Raw genomic sequence first — 18,046 nt, forward strand, 5'->3', positions numbered from 1 at the left:
AAAAAGCATACAGTACGTAATTGAGATGGAACATTTTAACAACAAAAGTATAGATAACCCCTCCCCCCTCCGAAAATGGTTTGTTCCAGCTCGTCTTTCCCCTACTCTGGCTCTAGCTCCGTTGCTGCCAGAGCGATGGTGGCTGAGACGCAGCGGAGCGGACGTGGAAGCGCCTGCCTTAAAACAGGACATATTAACTGCATTTAACCTTCAGTTACTCTTTATATAGTTAGGTAGGAGTCAGGCCATGTTTCTTTTTAGCTGAAAAACATTACACCCAGGTAACCTGCAGTGTTGAAAACGTGTTTCCCGACTATGTTTGCTACCCTATAATCCGTCCTACTCTGTAGTAAAATCAGCGATATTTGATTGTCCTGTTGCTCCCATTGAAATTTATATAGCCTATTTAAAATCTAAAACTTAACATTGTCCGTAGCCTGCTGTTGTTACCACTGTCCTGTTTGAAATGTAAATGAGAGAAACTGGTTATTTTGTCATATGTGCATGTGCCGATATTAAACCCAAGGTACTAACTAGCTAACTGACTGGATGCCCATTAACCTTATAACTCCTGTTGTGTGTGTGTGTGTCTGTGTGTACAGAGAGATAGCCAGGTTCATAATGGATATGAGGAAGTTTTTTCAAAAAAAGGAGCCACATTCAGGTAAAAGTGTAGGATCAAATGATCCATCAATAAAGGATAATGTTGGACCAGTGTTTCAGTATTTATATCCTTTATTAGATGTACATGTGGTTTGGTTATTTGCCTTTTGGTTGAAAGTACACTGAGAGAGGACTTTTTTATTAGTGATCTTAATAGTATTTTATTTAATCTAATTGAATACAGTCTATTTGTGTGTGATTGTCAGTCCAAAGAGGGAGAGAGGAAAGAGGGGAACATGAGGAGAAAGTACAAGGTCAGGAAGAACCAGGTAAGAAAACAGACAGGGAATACTAACAGGCAAAACAGAAACTGTTAAACTGGCAAAGAAAAAAACCCAACTAATTTTACTCATACAATCTGGAAGTTGTGTTCTCCCTATATTAAAGCTGCTATACAGAATCTGCAAAACAAACTGGGTTGTCAGCCCTGGCACTGCATTACCATATTGAACTTCAGTCAGAGGAAGTCACGGTTGCCAAAAACGTTTTGAAGCTCAAGAGTGAGGCTGGTGCCATTCCAGATATGTTAACATTGTACAATATTCTGGATAATCGGATCTTCCCCACACTGAAAACTGTTATTCAGGTTGCCCTACCAAACCCAGTTAGCAGCTGTAGCTGTGAAAGGTCTTTTAGTGTCTTGAGTCAGCTCCATACCTGGCTGAGAAGTACCATGGGTCAAAGCAGACTCCAGCACCTGGCTGTGATGTCAGTTGAGAAAGAGATGCTTGAGAGACTTAACCACCAAAATGTGATAGACAGATTTGCCAACCTCAAGATGAAGCACATAGGTTAAAAGAAAAGAAAAAATCTGCAGGGCCATAGTAGTATCTGCGCTAAAGATCTTTTCATACATTGTATACATTGTATCATAGGCCAAGGTGTCTCAATTTTTCAAATTTTTTAATAATATTTTGTACATTTCAAGGACTCTTCTATTTTTGGAGTGTATTTTTTATGTATCTGTATTATATTATACATACACTTTAAAAGTGAATCTCTGTCCAAAAAATGCACTCAGTTTACTTTTTACTCACTATGAGCGTCATTCATTATTCTTCCGCAGTAATTAAGGTTAGGATATGTTTTTTTTTTTTCAAATTCCAATCCATTCTTCTTTAGCAGTAGTCGACTTTAGCAGCATTTAAATAACCTTTATCAGATTTGATGGTTTTGTTACAAACTTTTCAAAAAAGTGTTTTGCTTTTCTTTCACAAATGTGGGGATTAAATTGTGTTAAAATGTACAAAACAGTGATGTCATGTTTTGTGACGAGGACCCAGGCACAGAGAGACTTGATGAATTTAAGAATCTTATGATTTAATAAAGAAATTTGCAGACTTGCATAGAGATGGTAAAATTATGATGACTGATAATGGAGATGAAGACAACAGACGACGAGGACAGGGAGGAACAGGTTTAAATGCACCAACGAGACAGTCAGAGGGAACTCGGGACAACTGGAGACATTTAAGGATGCAGGGACTGACAGAGACAGGGAAGAAGTCTCATCGTGACGAGTAAAGTTTACCTTGCCTGGATGGGCAGCTCTCTGGGTGCTCAGCACCCCCAAAGCTCTGATCCTAGAATCGCCCCTGCTCCACACATGTATTATAAAGCTTTAGCAAGTTATGTGGGACTGCTATAGGTAACATGTGGAGAAAGTACTGGAATTTAGGAGCAATAATCATCTTTACCAAGTTAATTTTGCCCAGAAGGGACAGATTTATTTTAACCCAATTCTGCAAAAGCGGATGAATGTTTTGAATCACTGGGGAGATATTTACTTGCATTATGTTATCTAAACCAGGGGTTAATTTAATCCCCAAGTAGGTCAAACCCTCGGGCATCCACTTGAACTGCCATGAGCTCCTAATGGCTGGAGGACACAATTTAGAAATGGGCATAGCTTCGGACTTAGACCAATTTATGGTGTAGCCAGAGATTACAGAGAAGGAATCAATAATTGAGGAGATTGCAGGAACGGCCTGTTCTGGGTTACTTGAAATCAATAAAATGTCATCTGCATACAAAAAAGTTTTATGTTCTTCTTGACCCATATCCACCCCTCTGATTTGCTTACATTCACGTAGTGCAATAGCCAGAGGCTCCAAAAACAGGGCGAAAATGAGAGGTGATAAGGGTGAACCTTGTCTAGTGCCCCGACTTAACGAAAAGGAGGGTGACATTATCCCATTGGTAGTAACTGTAGCCGTTGGATCTGTGTATACCACCTGAATCCACTGCCTGAAAATGGGACCAAAACCGAATCTCTTCAACGTATAAAACAGAAAGGGATACTCAACTTTATCCAAGGCCTTCTGTGCATCTAAGGAGAAGGCGACGACAGGATCTAAATTGTTCCTGCTCTTCCAGAATATATGCAATATCCTACGTAAGTTATCTGCAGAACTTCTGTTTTTCACAAAACCGACCTGATCCCTATGCACCAAACAAGGAAGAACCTTCTCAAGCCTCAAAGCTAGTATCTTGGAAATAATCTTTGTGGGTCTTTCCCTTTTTTATGTAATAACGTGATCACTGCCGATCGCATACTAAGTGGTAATCTCCCCCTTTGAAACGCATCTTGATATACCGACAATAGTCTTGGAGCTAATTCGCCCACAAACACCTTGTAAAAATCTGATGGAAATCCATCGTTACCTGGAGATTTGCCCAATCTAAGACTACCAATTGCCTGCTTAACTTCCTGTTCCAGCTTCATCAGCTTGTCCCTCTCAGCTTTTTTAATCAAGGAGCAATACTGGATAAGGCGCCCCCTCAGGTAGGCCTTAAAAGCATCCCAGGTCATTCCAACATCGTCAGTAGAGCCCTCATTGTACAACCAAAACTCCTTCATCATTTCCCTTATACATTCACAATGACCCTTATTCTTCAATAATGAGTTATTCAGACGCCACCTAGGTGATGGTTTAATATTATCATTACCAGAAAAAACAAGGTCAATAGGAGCATGATCCGTTACAGCAATATTACCAATAGAGGACCCAATAGTTTGACTCACCAGAGAGCGAGACACCAAGAAGTAATCTATCCTAGAGTAGGTTGAGTGAGGATGCGAAAAAAAAGTATAGTCTCTTTCTTGAGGATGAAGAAGTCTCCATATATCTACCAGGCTCAGTTCCTCTGACATCACGTCCACCACAGCATTTACAGGGTCCTTACTTAGTCCAGGATGGGAGGATTTATCCAAAAATACATCCCTGACCCGGTTAAAATCCCCCCCAATTACAATATTTGTATTACCAATAGTCTGCACAGTGTTACAGACTTCGTGAAAAAATTGTGGCTGAGGAGAATTGGGGGCATATATGTTGACCAATGTCACTTTCCGCCCCTGTAAACATGCATCCAAGACCACCCATCTACCCTCCTGATCTGTATAATGCTTAAATACCTGAAAATCCAAATTTCTTCTGATCAATATGACCACCCCTCTTTTTCTAGCAGAAAATGCACTAAAATAGACTTGAGCCACCCAATCTCTTTTAAGCTTTAATGATTCCACCTCATCGAGATGGGTCTCCTGAATCAGGGCTATATCTGTCTTTTTCTGCTTCAAGTATGTGAGGATTTTCTTCCTTTTAATAACATTTTGACAACCCGCTATATTCCACGACACTATTTTACATAACTCCATGTCGCCACGCGAGCCAAATTATTGTACAGATTAGCAATATATAGCAAACCTTAAAGCCAGTTAGATGAAACAACCCAGTGGTCCAGAAAATAGGTCTGTACGGAACAGTTGGCACCATAACATCGAAACAAACAGCAAAACAAAACAAAATAAACAAAGAAAAACAACCAAACACAAAAAAACAACCAAAAAACAAGAACAGTTGGGAAAAACCAAACGCAAAAAAATCATGAAATCGTTGGTCCTTAGCACTCAAAAATCCCATAATGGCGTCCCTCCTTATGCCCCTCCCCCCCCCTCAAATCTCAACCGAAAGGTCGAAAGGTGTAACAAAACCCCGATCCATGAATAAGCCACAGAAGTAGACTGACCCTTAGCCTTAGCGTAGAGATCCTCTTCATCTACATCACCTGGAATGTTAGCCGAATCCAGGCCGCTAAGAAAGTGCTTAACCTCTGCTGGGTTGGAAAACTGATGATGCTGATTTGTGGACTTCCATCAGCAGACTGTGCTTTCCCTCTTCCCACATTTATTGGGTGTAAAACCCGTGGAAATTTTTTTTCTCTCCTGAGGCCCACCCCAACCACATTCCACAGTATTTGAAGAGTTAACTGGCATGCTGGTGCTGAATGAATCACTCTTAGGGACAAAATCCTCTTCCACACCCAGATCACAGCGACTGAGCTTCGTTTAAATCAGGCAAGAGCGCCTGTGTTTGTGGACGAGATTTTATTCATGTTCATGAATTAATCGTGTGAGGTCAACGTCATCACCAGCAACAACCAGCCTCAATCCCTTACCCAGTACTAGGGATGCACAATTAATTTGATTTTAATCTTGGTCATGATTTTAGTTTAACACAATTTAATGAACACAATCAAATGATATTGAAAGTGGATGATCTGCCAGTGGAACACAAAACAAGAGCAAGTCAAGCGCTCCTTAAATGACATGTCTAAATGTACCAATCACAGCTGTTCCCTGGACCACCATAAATAACCACCATCATATAATCAATCATCATATCCTATAACAGTGCTGTAGAGTTATCGTCACCACAAGAAACACAACTAACTTAATCAACCGCCTAAAAATCAACCTCAAACTGCACTATATCTAATCATGAAGGCCATGGTTGGTGCTGTGACTAGATTAATATCAACTAAGACGATTACAGACGTGAACTTATTTTTTTATATTTTTCCTCTTAGGGACACAGACATCACAGATGAACACCTGTGAAAAATTGAAAGCATGAAAGACAAACATTATTGTCACTAAACTCAATGAATAATCGTGACAAATAATTGCGATAGTCGTTTTAGTTGTGGTGCAACCCCCCCTTTTACTATCATGGGATGATTTTTGGCTAAGTCTCAGCAAACCAGGGACACAGAAAAAACCATTGTTACAAAAATCAAAAACATTACCCTTTTTATGTCATTTTGTTTTGCTTTTTAAACATGTAAAGTATGCAGGGATAAATCTAACCCTGGTAGGTTACCCCTTACAACATTTAGTTTTCTGTGTGACACGATGATTTGATGACATTCTTGCCTCTTCTTGAAGTGCGTACACTTGCGACTTGTTGTATTTACAAACCCCCACACACAGTCTTTCATTCATAAAAGGGCGCCTTTTTGGTGAAGTGACACAATAGTGGCCTTTGTGTTGCTAGAGGAAATGGAGCTACAGTGAATAGTTGATCTAGGAGACATTTCTGACGTTGATATGAACAAGTATGCTTGTGAGACTCTGTGAGTATTACTTTCACCACTGACTCACAAAGGAGAAAAGATCACTGTTGAGTGTGACGTCTTCAGTGTCGTGTTACCTATGTTGTGTGGCGCTCCACCTGTCATAACACTGTTGTAGGGAAGGTTTTTTTAGTAAGGTAACTGACTTTTTTAATGTTCTTAAAGTTTAGCTTGGCAGCTAGGTCCAAAAGTGGCCCAATAAAAACTTCATGTGGACAGATTTTTTATTTGGCTGATAATTCTCAGATGTTTTGCTGACAAATTAGGAGGGGAACATTTAAGATCAATCATATGTTTTTGTATTTAGTCTTGAAATGATTACGTTTTGATGTTTTGCTTCTTGTTTTTCCTATAACTTATTTTTCAAGTTTGCAAGTTTGCACCATAATAACTTTATCTTAAAAAAAGTACTTAAAGAACTAAGACCATAAATTACATAAATGTAATGTTGGCGTGAATATTTTAATGGATTCTCACATTAGCTAGCATTAGTGCCTTGCAGACTCCACTTAGGGCATTAGTCTCTTTAAATTAAAAAAACAAACCCAACTAAATAAATAAATAAAAGGACGTGTCTTGCAGGTCTGAAAACTAAAGCCAATGTAGACCTCGGTTTTTTCTAACAGCCAAAAGGGGACAACTTCTTTGATTGGGAGGTCTGATCTTTATAGAAGTCTATCTTTGATCTTTTTTCGCTCTTCTCTGTTGGCACTGAACTCCACTGTCACGTTCCTGTTCTGTTTAGCTTGTCAACCAATCAGCATTTGACCAATTGAGCAATGTACTGTTGGGTTTTCAGGGGACTGCATGGAGCATGTTTGAGTTGGTTGAAAACCCCTCTCAAAGTTTGCATGTTCTCCCCATGACTGTATGACTTCTAATGTAGAAAGTGAAAACATACATTGAGTCCAAAGACACGCATGATGTAAGTGAAATTGTTCATGGTTGTGAACGTGAGCGTGTACGGTTGCTATCAATATGTGTTAGCCCTTGGCCAATTCAGAGTTCTGGGCAGGGGCTCAGGCTACGTCCACACGTACATGGGTATTTTTGAAAACGGAGATTTTCCGTTTTCGTTTTTAAAAATAATCCCGTCCACACGTAAACGCAGAAATGAAGGAAAACGCTGCTAGGAACATGCGGCGATATATTCCTAACCGTGTAGAAATGTTGGCCAATCAGAAGTCTAGAAGACTCGGTGGGAAATAGTAAACAAAGATGGGGCATAGAAGCAGAACCGAGTCGTATGTGTGGAGGGACAGTAACTGTGGGCGTTTATCAATATGCGTACTTGTGCGTACTTGCGTTCTCGTGTACTCGTGATACGTCATCAGTCGGAGACCAAGTACTGTTCCAATTCGAAGTACGCATCAAGCCGAGAACGCGAAAAAGTCCCGGATGTGTTCTCGATCCGCCCGTTTTATCGAGCATGCATCGGTGTGGACTTGGGACAGCTATATATCCCAGAATGCATTTCGTCCAAAACTCAACAGCGGACTCCCGGCACATCGTTTTCAACCCCCCCTCCCCCCGCTCGCGGACTTCTCACTACTCAGGTTAAAGAAACCCAGCAGCTGTCTATAGTATTGAGTATCCACTAGAATAGAAATAAAAGCGTTCTAACATCTCACCTGCTTGTTTTTATTAAGGTATGTACACGTATGTACATGTACACTATTTTTATTAATAGAGGTTTCACTACTGAGGTTAAAAATGATATATAAGTCACTTAGATCACTTCTAAATGTTAATGTTTGGTTTATTTCAGTGTTTTATTTGTTCCTGAGTAAACCGGTTTGGCTGTGATTACAGTTAAGCTTCATAACATGTTACTCAGCTAAATTAGGAGGGGACGGCAGTAAAAACTCCGGACCTGTGACATCATCACGTACGCAGGTGTTCCAATTGTACATATCGCGAGTCCGTGCTCGCGTTCTCGGCGGGTACGTACTCCCGTGCGTTCTCGGCGAGTACGTACTCACCGAGAACGCGAGTACGTACTCGCGTACTTGGGCATTGATAAACGGCCTGTGTGTGTATATGTAAGCATTTAAACACTGCAGAGAGTACAATTAACGGTAACAGTATTGTAGAAATTAATTTCACCGAAACAATAACGTGGCGCACAGTGTGACGTCAAAAAAGGCACACACCTATGACGCTGCGTTTTCTCCGTTTTCCTCGTCCACACGTAAATGCAAAAACGGAGTTTTCGAAAATATCCACCCTGGCAGGCGTTTTTAGAAATCTCCGTTTTCAGTGACCGAAAACGCCGTTTACGTGTGGACGAAAGGTGCAAACGCATAGAAAAATCTGCGTTTTCAAAAATACCCGGGTACGTGTGGACGTAGCCTCAGAGTTAAGTAGACGAATGGATGTTTTGGTCTCAGTGAGTACTTGTTTAACATGAAACTTCTCAGTCCAAGTGCCTCATTAACATTATTATTTAACCCTAATTTATGCTAATATTAGTAAAGTTGAAATTTTCTAAACACTGTAAGTAATTCAATAACATAAATTGTTTTGGGGTTTTTTCTAATCTGTTTAATATTGTTTCCATTGCAAAAAAACTTTGGAAACCATCACTTTAAACAACATCATTGAATTGTTATTTCATCATTGCAAGTGTTGTAAACAAAATAATTTCCTTAGTATAGAAATAAAAGATAAATAAAACATTTCTAATCTTGTATCACAAAATATTTGCCTTTCTTTTGTAGATCTCATCAGGTTCTCAGCCTTTGATCAGTTATATTCCTGTCGTGTTTATTTGGCCCTGACTCCATATTCTTTAATATTGTGCCTCTGTCAATGTCAGATCCAGTTATGAACTATTTGTTGCTCAGGTTTGCATCTGAAACACGTGTTTTTGGTTGTCGTTGTTGATGAACTGCTCTATGTAGATATTAGCAAGGCACTAGCAAAGCAGGCAACACCAGACTTCAGAATGTGTCACTATTATGTTACTTGCAAGTGTTTTAGTTAATTTAACAAGTGAAAAGGATGGTCAGCACCTCCTGAGCGTGAGTAGCTTCTGTCTGAATGTTAAAAATGGGAGTGATAACTTACTAATCAATGCCTGAGCTTCCCTAATTCTTATGTTCAGTATTTGACCTGAGATTCACACATTCTAATTTGTACCTGTATATTTACTGCAAGCTGTCAAAACAGAGCTTTAAACCATCACTTAGCTCATTAAGAGATCTGTTGGGTTTTGATTGGTTATTACTGATCTGTTAGTAATAACACTGATCTTGATGGTAATCCTTAGGATCAACTCAGCATATTGCTAATACACTGTAGAGTCTGGCAACATCCTGGTGTGCAGCCTGATAGTCAGGTCTACTCTTATGGAAAGCGGCGTGTTCATTGATTGAGCAATTTGTTTCATCTGCCAGTTGGTTAAGATGAAGTAGTCTCAGCACTGAGAGAGCCACCGCTTCCTCCATCTGACTTTTTTTTTCTGGCTCCAGTTTGGCAGCCGTAGCTCTCTAAATGATGTCACACAATTTCCCAGTTCTTACACAAAACCACAGCAAACCACATTCCTGTCTTGGACTCTGTGTGTGCACACTGTGCAGGAGAGCTTTACTGTGCTTTGTTTATACTCGTGCGAACACACCTGAATGCATTACTGTGTATTGCAGGTAAATTTTTTATGCAAAGTAAAAATGCGATGAAAGTTGTGAAATCTTTGAAACAGAAAACATTCATATGTGGAAGTTGCTTTTCAACACAGTACTCTGGAAAGCTTTTGAGCCTCCACTCAGTTGTTTTTATTTTACTAGTCATAGGTGAAAATGGGTGCAGCAATTTATTGAAACATGGAAATATGAACAGAGTTCTTTGTCATTAGTCCATCCACTTTGTGCAAGGTAAAGGTACCACTGACATCAAAACAGCTGGAAAGGATGAAACATTGTCATTGTTGAAACATAGTTAAATAGACTAGTTCATATATAGTGCTTTTCTACCCTACCTGAGCGCTCAAAGTTGTTTATACAACATGCTTTCTATCTAATATGAACACACACTCACGATCTAATGGATGTATCAGGGGTTAGCATCTTGCTTGGAGCAGCCAGGGACCACACCAACCTGGTCACCAGAAGGCCTTTGGCTTGTCCATGTGGGTATCTGCTAATTTCATCAGGGGCTTTTTTCTTGGTCGCCACCCTCTTAGTCCATAGAGATATAAAACTCACTTCACTGTGGACAGTGACACTTATGTTCCAGAAGTTTCCAGTTCGTGGGAGACCTGTTGTTCTTGTTGGTTCCTGGCAGAGGTGTGGACTCGAGTCACATGACTTGGACTCGAGTCAGACTCGAGTCATTAATTTTATGACTTTAGACTTGACTTGAAAAAAGGTTGTAAGACTTGTGACTTGACTTGGACTTTTACACCAGTGACTTGGGACTTGAATTGGACTTGAACCTGTTTACTTGAAAAGACTTGATATTTTACCCAAATCTAAAATTTAACATACATATTATATAAAAAGTGCGGACCATTAATTCACTTTATTCATTCATTCATTCTTACCACACTCCGTATGTATGTGAGCGTGGGCTGTAGCACAGCCAATCAAATTAACCAGATTTGAAAAAAACAAGAACAAAAACGCTCGAGCCAAAAATGCTTCAAAGAGTAATTTCTTTCGGGTACATAAACTACGAAGTAGTCAACAAAAAACGAAATGCAATATGCAAAACATGCAAGAAGAGAATCACAGACGGAGATGGAACAACTTCCAACTTTGTCCGACATTTGAAGTTGCATAAAGAACGGTAGGTGGTGCTTTTTTTTTGCTTTTTTTTTTTTGCTCCGATGAAGTAGCTGACTTAGCTAACTTCATCTTATTAGCAAATGTTCTTCGGGCTACGTTGATGATACTGTTTGGCTTTAACAGGTATGATATGTTTGTCATGCTATTTTAAATCCGGTCCTGCAAGCGCATCCAAGAATAACATGCAACTTGTTAGCTCAGAATTGTCGGTGAATGGTGAGCAGGGTCCGTTTCAGAAAGTGGGTTCTGTAGCTGTACTCAGTCTCTCTCCGTCTCCTCCCCATCATTAACCCCGTAGATTTAACCCAGTTTAGACTGACAAATATTTATTTTACCATCACATCACAATTCAAAATCACTGTGTTTAATTTGCAATTAGTGTATGGTCGTGTTTAACTTTTGCATGTCTGAGCCTGGGAAATTTTTTGGGGGTTAGAAAATCTGGCCCACCTTAGTGTGTAATTGAGTAGTCCTGCTATACATGGCCTTTTTCTTCTGCCATTTATGTCAATACATAAAATAAAATATTTTGATCTTGTTATTAGCTGTTGTTTATTTGCAAAGGTTATTCTCAACAGGGATGCTAGACAAAAACGGCGTTTTCTACAGACAGCCTAGCATACGCTCTCCACTTGCGAGTGAAAAAAGAAAAAGAAAAAACACCCCTTCCCTATTGGTGTTAGAGTTTACCATGTCAGCCAATCAAAAAAATGATAAGGCAACATGTGACATTTGGTTGTTTAGGGAGAAGGGGAAGTTTTTAGGAGTGACACCCGCGACGGAAAGCGGGCGAGCGAAAGAAAGAGAGAGAGAGAGTTTTCATATGTGAGACATTAGTGACGTTTAGCGTGTTTGGAGGCTATAGTTAGTTTGTTGTGTAGTTATTGTTTTGTATTGTGTGTCGGTTAGACTGCTGAATTTCATATTTGATCTAAAAAAGCTGTCAAAGGCAGATTCCAGTGTAAACGCTGTCTTCACATAGAAAACTGGACTGTTGCACGTCCAGTTGTCAGACCTGCAGGGTTTAGGCCTGTGGGGTTCTCCTCTGTCTTATACTGAACACAAACTACATTTTTTGGACTGGCACAAATAATTTGTGTGCCTTCTTATTTGATGCAGCACACCTGATTGTTCTGTAAATAGATTTAAATGGTTATATAAAAAACGCCTGAGGCCTTGGCTGCATTTTTAGGTAAATAGTACCATATAACTTTGTTGTTTGCAAAACTTGTGCATAATTTTTAGAAATGTACAATTTCTATTTGCATTTCAAGTTATGAAAATGATTCGTTAAACATGTAAAAAAATATAACTTTTTTCTACTCGGATTCTGAATTTTTTGTCTGAATTTAGATCAACTGTGCTAATATAGTATACCAAAATGAAAAAAATAACTCAAATTTCAGATATTTGAGGTTGTGCTGTAAATAATGATACCAAACAAGGCAAGAAAAACATATTTTAAAAGTGAAATATAGAAGTAAAATCAAAAGTAGTCAAGAACGGCCAATTATACCCGGGACCCCAGAGGGTTAAAAAAAAAGACTTGAAAGGACTTGAAATTCAAAGTTTCGGACTTGGGACTTGACTTGAAAGTTGTCTGTCTTGACTTGCGACTTGACTCTGACTTGCTTGACTTTACTTGAGACTTGACTTGTGACTTGAGGATAAAGACTTGGGACTTACTTGAGACTTGCAAAACAATGACTTGGTCCCACCTCTGGTTCCTGGGTTATTCCTGAACATGCTAACTGGTGTTCTCTCATCTGAAGATGACAGTCTGGGACTTCTTCAACCCCTATTGAAAAAAAAAATTGCAGTCTATGATTAAAAGCTGGGTCTGCACCAGGGAACCCACCAATGTAGTCTGCCAAGAATAGTGGTTATATCTAGCCAGAACTATGCCAGAAGCTTGTTTGTGGCTACTGAAGGTGTATGATTAAGGTGCAACTTGCTAAGGGAAATTTAAACAAATATTCTCGGGATGTATGTATGACTTTGATCCAAAATCCAAAATAAATTCAACCTTGTATGGCCAGTTTTTGTTGGGGTTTTTTCTTTTTATTTTGCATCATTAAAGATGTATGCTGTACAATCATTCCACCCTGGAAAAAGAGCAGTTTAAAGAAATCATTAAAATCCCAACATTATCCTGACATTCATGCCCATCATCAGTATGTTTAAACTTTTGAGCACAACTGTAACAAATGTACAAAGAAGTTTTTCAGCAATTCTGAGAGGTAAAGGTTACTTATAGAGAGAATAAACATCAGCAGCGCAGGACGGAAATGGGGGGAAGGACTTGTTTTGGTTTGCCACGCAGCTTCATCTGAAAGGGGAGAGGAGAGGTGGGAACAGTGTGCCAACAGCCCGCCCACACCCTTATTAACACAAGTGAGTCATAACAAAGAGTGAGTGCGAGCGAGCCACAGAAACCAGCAGAGTTTCAGCCTGCAGAGACGCTGTGTCCTCTAAACACAAAGTTAGACTGACATCAACAGTTCGCCTGTGCCATTCAGCTTTGGGTCACAGTAAGTACTGTGTTTCTTCTCTGCTGTGTGTGAAGGAGCTGCACTGTGTCTGGCACTAATATTTCTCATATGCTATTGTTTCCTCTGCTGTGTGTTTGTCTGGTATGACTCAGACTCCAAGTGCTCAACAAAGAGTTGTGTTAAAATTGTTTAGTGCCATTTTTCTCTTTCTTTCCTCTGTTGAGAAAAGTTCCTGACAGCATGAAGGAGCATTTAGAGGTTTTTGGCATTTGTTTTATTTAGCGGGACTTTTACTGGAAGTTGATGGGAGCACTGATGAGCTTTTTCATGCTCTTTGCTGAACTGTTGGATCTATAAACGTGTCGTCTCCCAGTAAAACTGTGGAAAAAAAATAGCTGACTGTGTATTTTCTTGGCACATTTTTTGCTTTTGAAAGCCACAAATAACCACCCAGTAAATAGCTCTTCTACTTTATTCCAACTTGATTCTGCAGTGAGAAGCTGTTTGATTGTGGTGGGATTTTTACTTGATTCTGTTTTACACAGCCTCACTGAGGGAAATCACATATGAATTGGACTGTTCAGCAGATGCAGTTTGGTGGTGATGCTTTCTTTGTTAAATGCTGCGCTAATACTGCAATGAAATCTAAACAGAATTATTTTGGCCATTATGAGTCAATATTAGTGGCACTCATGCCTCCAAAGCTTTTGAAGGTGAAACAGTTCACACTTCTTACTTACAGAAAAATATTATTACATCATACTAGACCAGTGAAACTGTAATATTTGAATTCATGAGTCTCCCTCACCTTGCCGTATGTTTCTTCTGTTGTCTTTTAGCTGTTAGATTATGACAAAAACGCAGTTATTATTTTTAGTCAGTGATTAAAATCTCCGTTAATTAACAAGGTTATTCATTAACTTGATAACTCAAGCATTTATTGATGTCTTTCTACAGAGGATTTCCTTGGACAAGAAGTCTGATTCGAATTAAAAGCAAACACAAAGGATTTATAGGAAATGTTTCCCATTTTTTTTCCTGCTTTCATGGTAAATGGCCTGTATTTATATAGCGCTTTTCTAGTCCCTAAGGACCCCAAAGCGCTTTACATATCCAGTCATTCACCCATTCACACACAGGTGATGGCAAGCTACGTTGTAGCCACAGCCACCCTGGGGCGCACTGACAGAGGCGGACACTGGCGCCACCGGGCCCTCTGACCACCACCAGTAGGCAACGGGTGAAGTGTCTTGCCCAAGGACACAACGACCGAGACTGTCCGAGCCGGGGCTCGAACCGGTAACCTTCCCATTACAAGGCGAACTCCCAACTCTTGAGCCACAATCGCCACGATCATAATTTCTGAAAGCCAAATTGTGGCTGAACTTGAAATCTAATTGGTCCTGTTTTTATCTGAAAAGCTGTGAAAAGGCAACTCTGATAAATTTGTTTATAGGTTATAGGGCTCATGGCCTTGGGGATTAGTTTTACCAGATCAGGTCCATCACAGTAACACACTATCACTTTATGATTATGGTCATGGTAAAAATAATCTGAGATAATGAAGTTGTATGGAAGTCTGTAAAACCTTACAAAACAATATGCAGTTATTTAGGGTATTATACAAGTATTGTTGACACAATGTTGATATTTAATTTAGAAATTTCATGGTTACTGCCAAAAAAACAATATGAATACAAGATTCTTCATTTGCTGTTTCCTTTTAGGCTTCTGGGATGTTCCATTGTGCAGCAGGAGGAAGAGCTCACTGTCATTGACGGGGACAGCAGCTCCAGACAGACCACCCCCACCTGCCCAGAGACCAGTGTCCTCGACAGCTGCCTCAGGATGCCCTCGGCTTGAAACTCGCACTCCATCTGAGCTTGAGTGTTGCCAAGCCAATGGAGCACTGTGCTTCATCAACCCCCTCTTCCTAAAGGTCCACCAGCCAGATGATAATCAGAGCTTCGCTCCCAACAGCCCCGACACAGCAAAGCAGGACCCGAGAGAGGAAACTGACAAAAGAAAAGGCAGCATTAAGGAAGCTCAGGGCTCGTGTGCCGATGGTCTCCAGGTTTGCAGCTCATATCACAGCCACAGCAGCCAGTCACAGCAAGAAAACCTGCAGAACCCTGACAGAAACACAGAGCTACAAACCAGAACAAGTCACAAAGTCGGCAGGCCAGAAAGTGTGACACGATTTCCACCACCTCGGCCACCTCCACCTCACTTTACAGCACAGCAAACAGCCCCTCCTGTTCGGCAGCGCAGCATGCCCGAAAAGATCTCCTGGATCAAGGAGAAGGTGGAGGAGAGGGAGCGAGGCAGCAGCCTCCTTTCTCGCCTTGGCTCCTCGCTAAGTATCAGCCCCTCATCCTCTCCGCCTAAGAGACTTAGCATCAGCTCACCCATATCCATTCCCCGGCCATCACTGCCCCTCTCTCTGCCATCTCTGTCCTCATCTCCACGTCGAACCAAAGCCTCACCAACATCCAGTCTAGAGGACGCTCAGTGTCACCGAGCTCTGGAGGACGACACCATTGAGAAGGCCCTCATCACGGCCAAACTATCCCGGCAAAAGGCTCTACCCTGCTCCCAGAACTCCTGCAGTCCCCCAGACTCCACCGTGGTGACAGCAGTCGAGCATGAAGAGGTGGGCAGAGGAGAGGAAGAAGCAGTTGACAAATGCAGCGGGGGCAGCCAGCGGCTCAGTGACATGAGCCTCTCCACAGACTCGTCAGACTCATTGGATTTCTCTCAGTCCTCAGCTTTCTTTATGCCTCCTATGCATGACCCTAGCCCCCCCACTGAGGCTGACTTCAACACCCACCTCCCCCTCTCCATTCCACCGTCCCACCGAGGTTTCTGCAGTATGGAGGACGATGACGACGATGAGGATGAAGATGATGAAGAGGAACCCGACTATGGCGTCAGCCTGGAGAGCGATCAGGATCAAGACCAGGACCTGACCATGGTGCCACCTGGACACCGCACAAAGCGTCGCCCCAGTGCCAGTGCCCTGGTCCTCCAGAAGGCCCTGCGAGGCCATTTGCGCAAAGTGAGTGGCGTTTTCAACTCGCTGCTCACGCCTGAGAAGAGGGCGATCCGTAAAGTGCTGGAGCTGTCCAGAGATAAGAGCTCGTACTTCGGCTCCTTGGTGCAGGACTATCTGAGCTACATGGGCGAGGGTGCGGGCACCCAGGCGTGGCAGGGATACGACTCCGGACTGGAGCTGCTGCAGACTCTCCGGCAGTTTATCACACAGATGAAGAGCTACCTTCGACAGAGCTCTGAGATGGAGCCGCCCATCGAGAGCCTGATCCCAGAAGACCAGATCGGTGAGTTTGCATCTTTTTATTTTAGCACAGAGCTTTATTTTCTCACCTGTGTTTTCCCAGAAATTGCTCCGACCCTCCAATACTAACATCACAGAGGAGAATGTCAGTCAGCTTGTTGCTTTAATGACAGTAATTGCACCAAAGACAGTTTGCTCCACTCCTCTCAGATTTCTGCTGACGTAGCCGCTCTGCTCAGTTGCAACATTTCTACCTTTTTAAGCTTCTGATCTCAGCAGGTAGTCAGTTCCCTGCATAACTGCAGATAAATGTAACTAGTTTTAGGAAGTGTGAATAAGTGACACATTCAGAAATCTTAATCGTTGTGGAAAATCACAGTCACATTAACTCCAATTAATGCACATGTAGCAGTTTCACTTCAGTGTTTTAGCAGTGAACAACTGAAAACGCTTTGTGTGTCTACTTTGGAAGCAGAATGCAAATCTCTATCGAAGCAATAATTGTGTTTGCATTTCTCTGTTACTGCCCTTTTACTATTTTTATCCTTTTTTGTATCTTACAATGTCTTTAAAGCACTATGAAGGAGGACAGCCAGACACAACTACACAAACACACACACGCACACAATGTCTCACTGACACACACACACCTGCCGGAAGAGTCTGAATCATTTAGGCCAAGATTCAGTGGCCACATTAGACCTTGAACAGAAACATGTAAACACAGAGCACAAAGAGGGTTTTATCTGTGGAGGAAGGAGCCCACTTCACCAACCTGTTTTTACTGGCCTCGTTCAGAAAGTTGAGCAAAGGGCTGCAACTATGAAGTCATGAATTGGGTGGAGAAATGCTGACAGTTGACTTTGTAATGGTTTTTTTTCACCTGTAAGAAAGTTATTGTTTTGTGTTCGTTTGTGCATCAGGATTGAAGGATTGATTTCTTTTTAAAGCTCGACCCGGAGCAGAACAGGCTATCTCCATCTCTGCTCATTTCATCATAATTAGAAGTTTGGAATGCTAAGGAAGCATTCTGGGGAGCAAGCAGCAATGTCACATCCTTTTGGATTTGGACGTGTGTAAAACTCCACAGGCTGTTCAGCTGTTAGAAAATGAAAAACGTTGCTTAACACACCTTTAAAGCCAGAAACATTTTTATTACGTTCCATTTTTCCCTCGATAAATAATTTGATTGACAGCTACGATCGGTGTGGTGTCTGAAGGGAAAACTAAAATTGAAAGAGCAGCTTTGTGTTTCCATTGTTCCGTGTTGTGGCCCCCTCTCTCTGAATGGCCTGTTTTTCTCAGGGATGACACACTGGGAACTGCTGCGGTTTTTACTTCTTGGAACACTTACACAACATTTAGTTGTGGCAGCTTCAGAGAGTGTTTTC

At 41.2% G+C, this 18,046-nt stretch overlaps 2 protein-coding genes across 4 annotated transcripts in view; both read left to right on the forward strand.

Annotated features, from left to right (window-relative positions):
- Positions 1-18,046, forward strand: part of ttc27 (tetratricopeptide repeat domain 27) — a 728,099-nt gene that overhangs the window by 92,575 nt on the left and 617,478 nt on the right. The window lies entirely within an intron of this gene.
- Positions 1-18,046, forward strand: part of LOC100697214 (ras and Rab interactor 2) — a 56,735-nt gene that overhangs the window by 30,600 nt on the left and 8,089 nt on the right. Inside the window, exon 8 of the mRNA XM_005465028.3 lies at positions 15,088-16,698. Within this exon, the coding sequence (XP_005465085.1) occupies positions 15,088-16,698 (1,611 nt within the window). The remainder of the gene's footprint in view (positions 1-15,087; positions 16,699-18,046) is intronic.

The sequence above is a fragment of the Oreochromis niloticus genome, linkage group LG13, assembly GCF_001858045.2.
Source record: "Oreochromis niloticus isolate F11D_XX linkage group LG13, O_niloticus_UMD_NMBU, whole genome shotgun sequence".
NCBI classification, from domain to species: Eukaryota; Metazoa; Chordata; class Actinopteri; order Cichliformes; family Cichlidae; genus Oreochromis; species Oreochromis niloticus.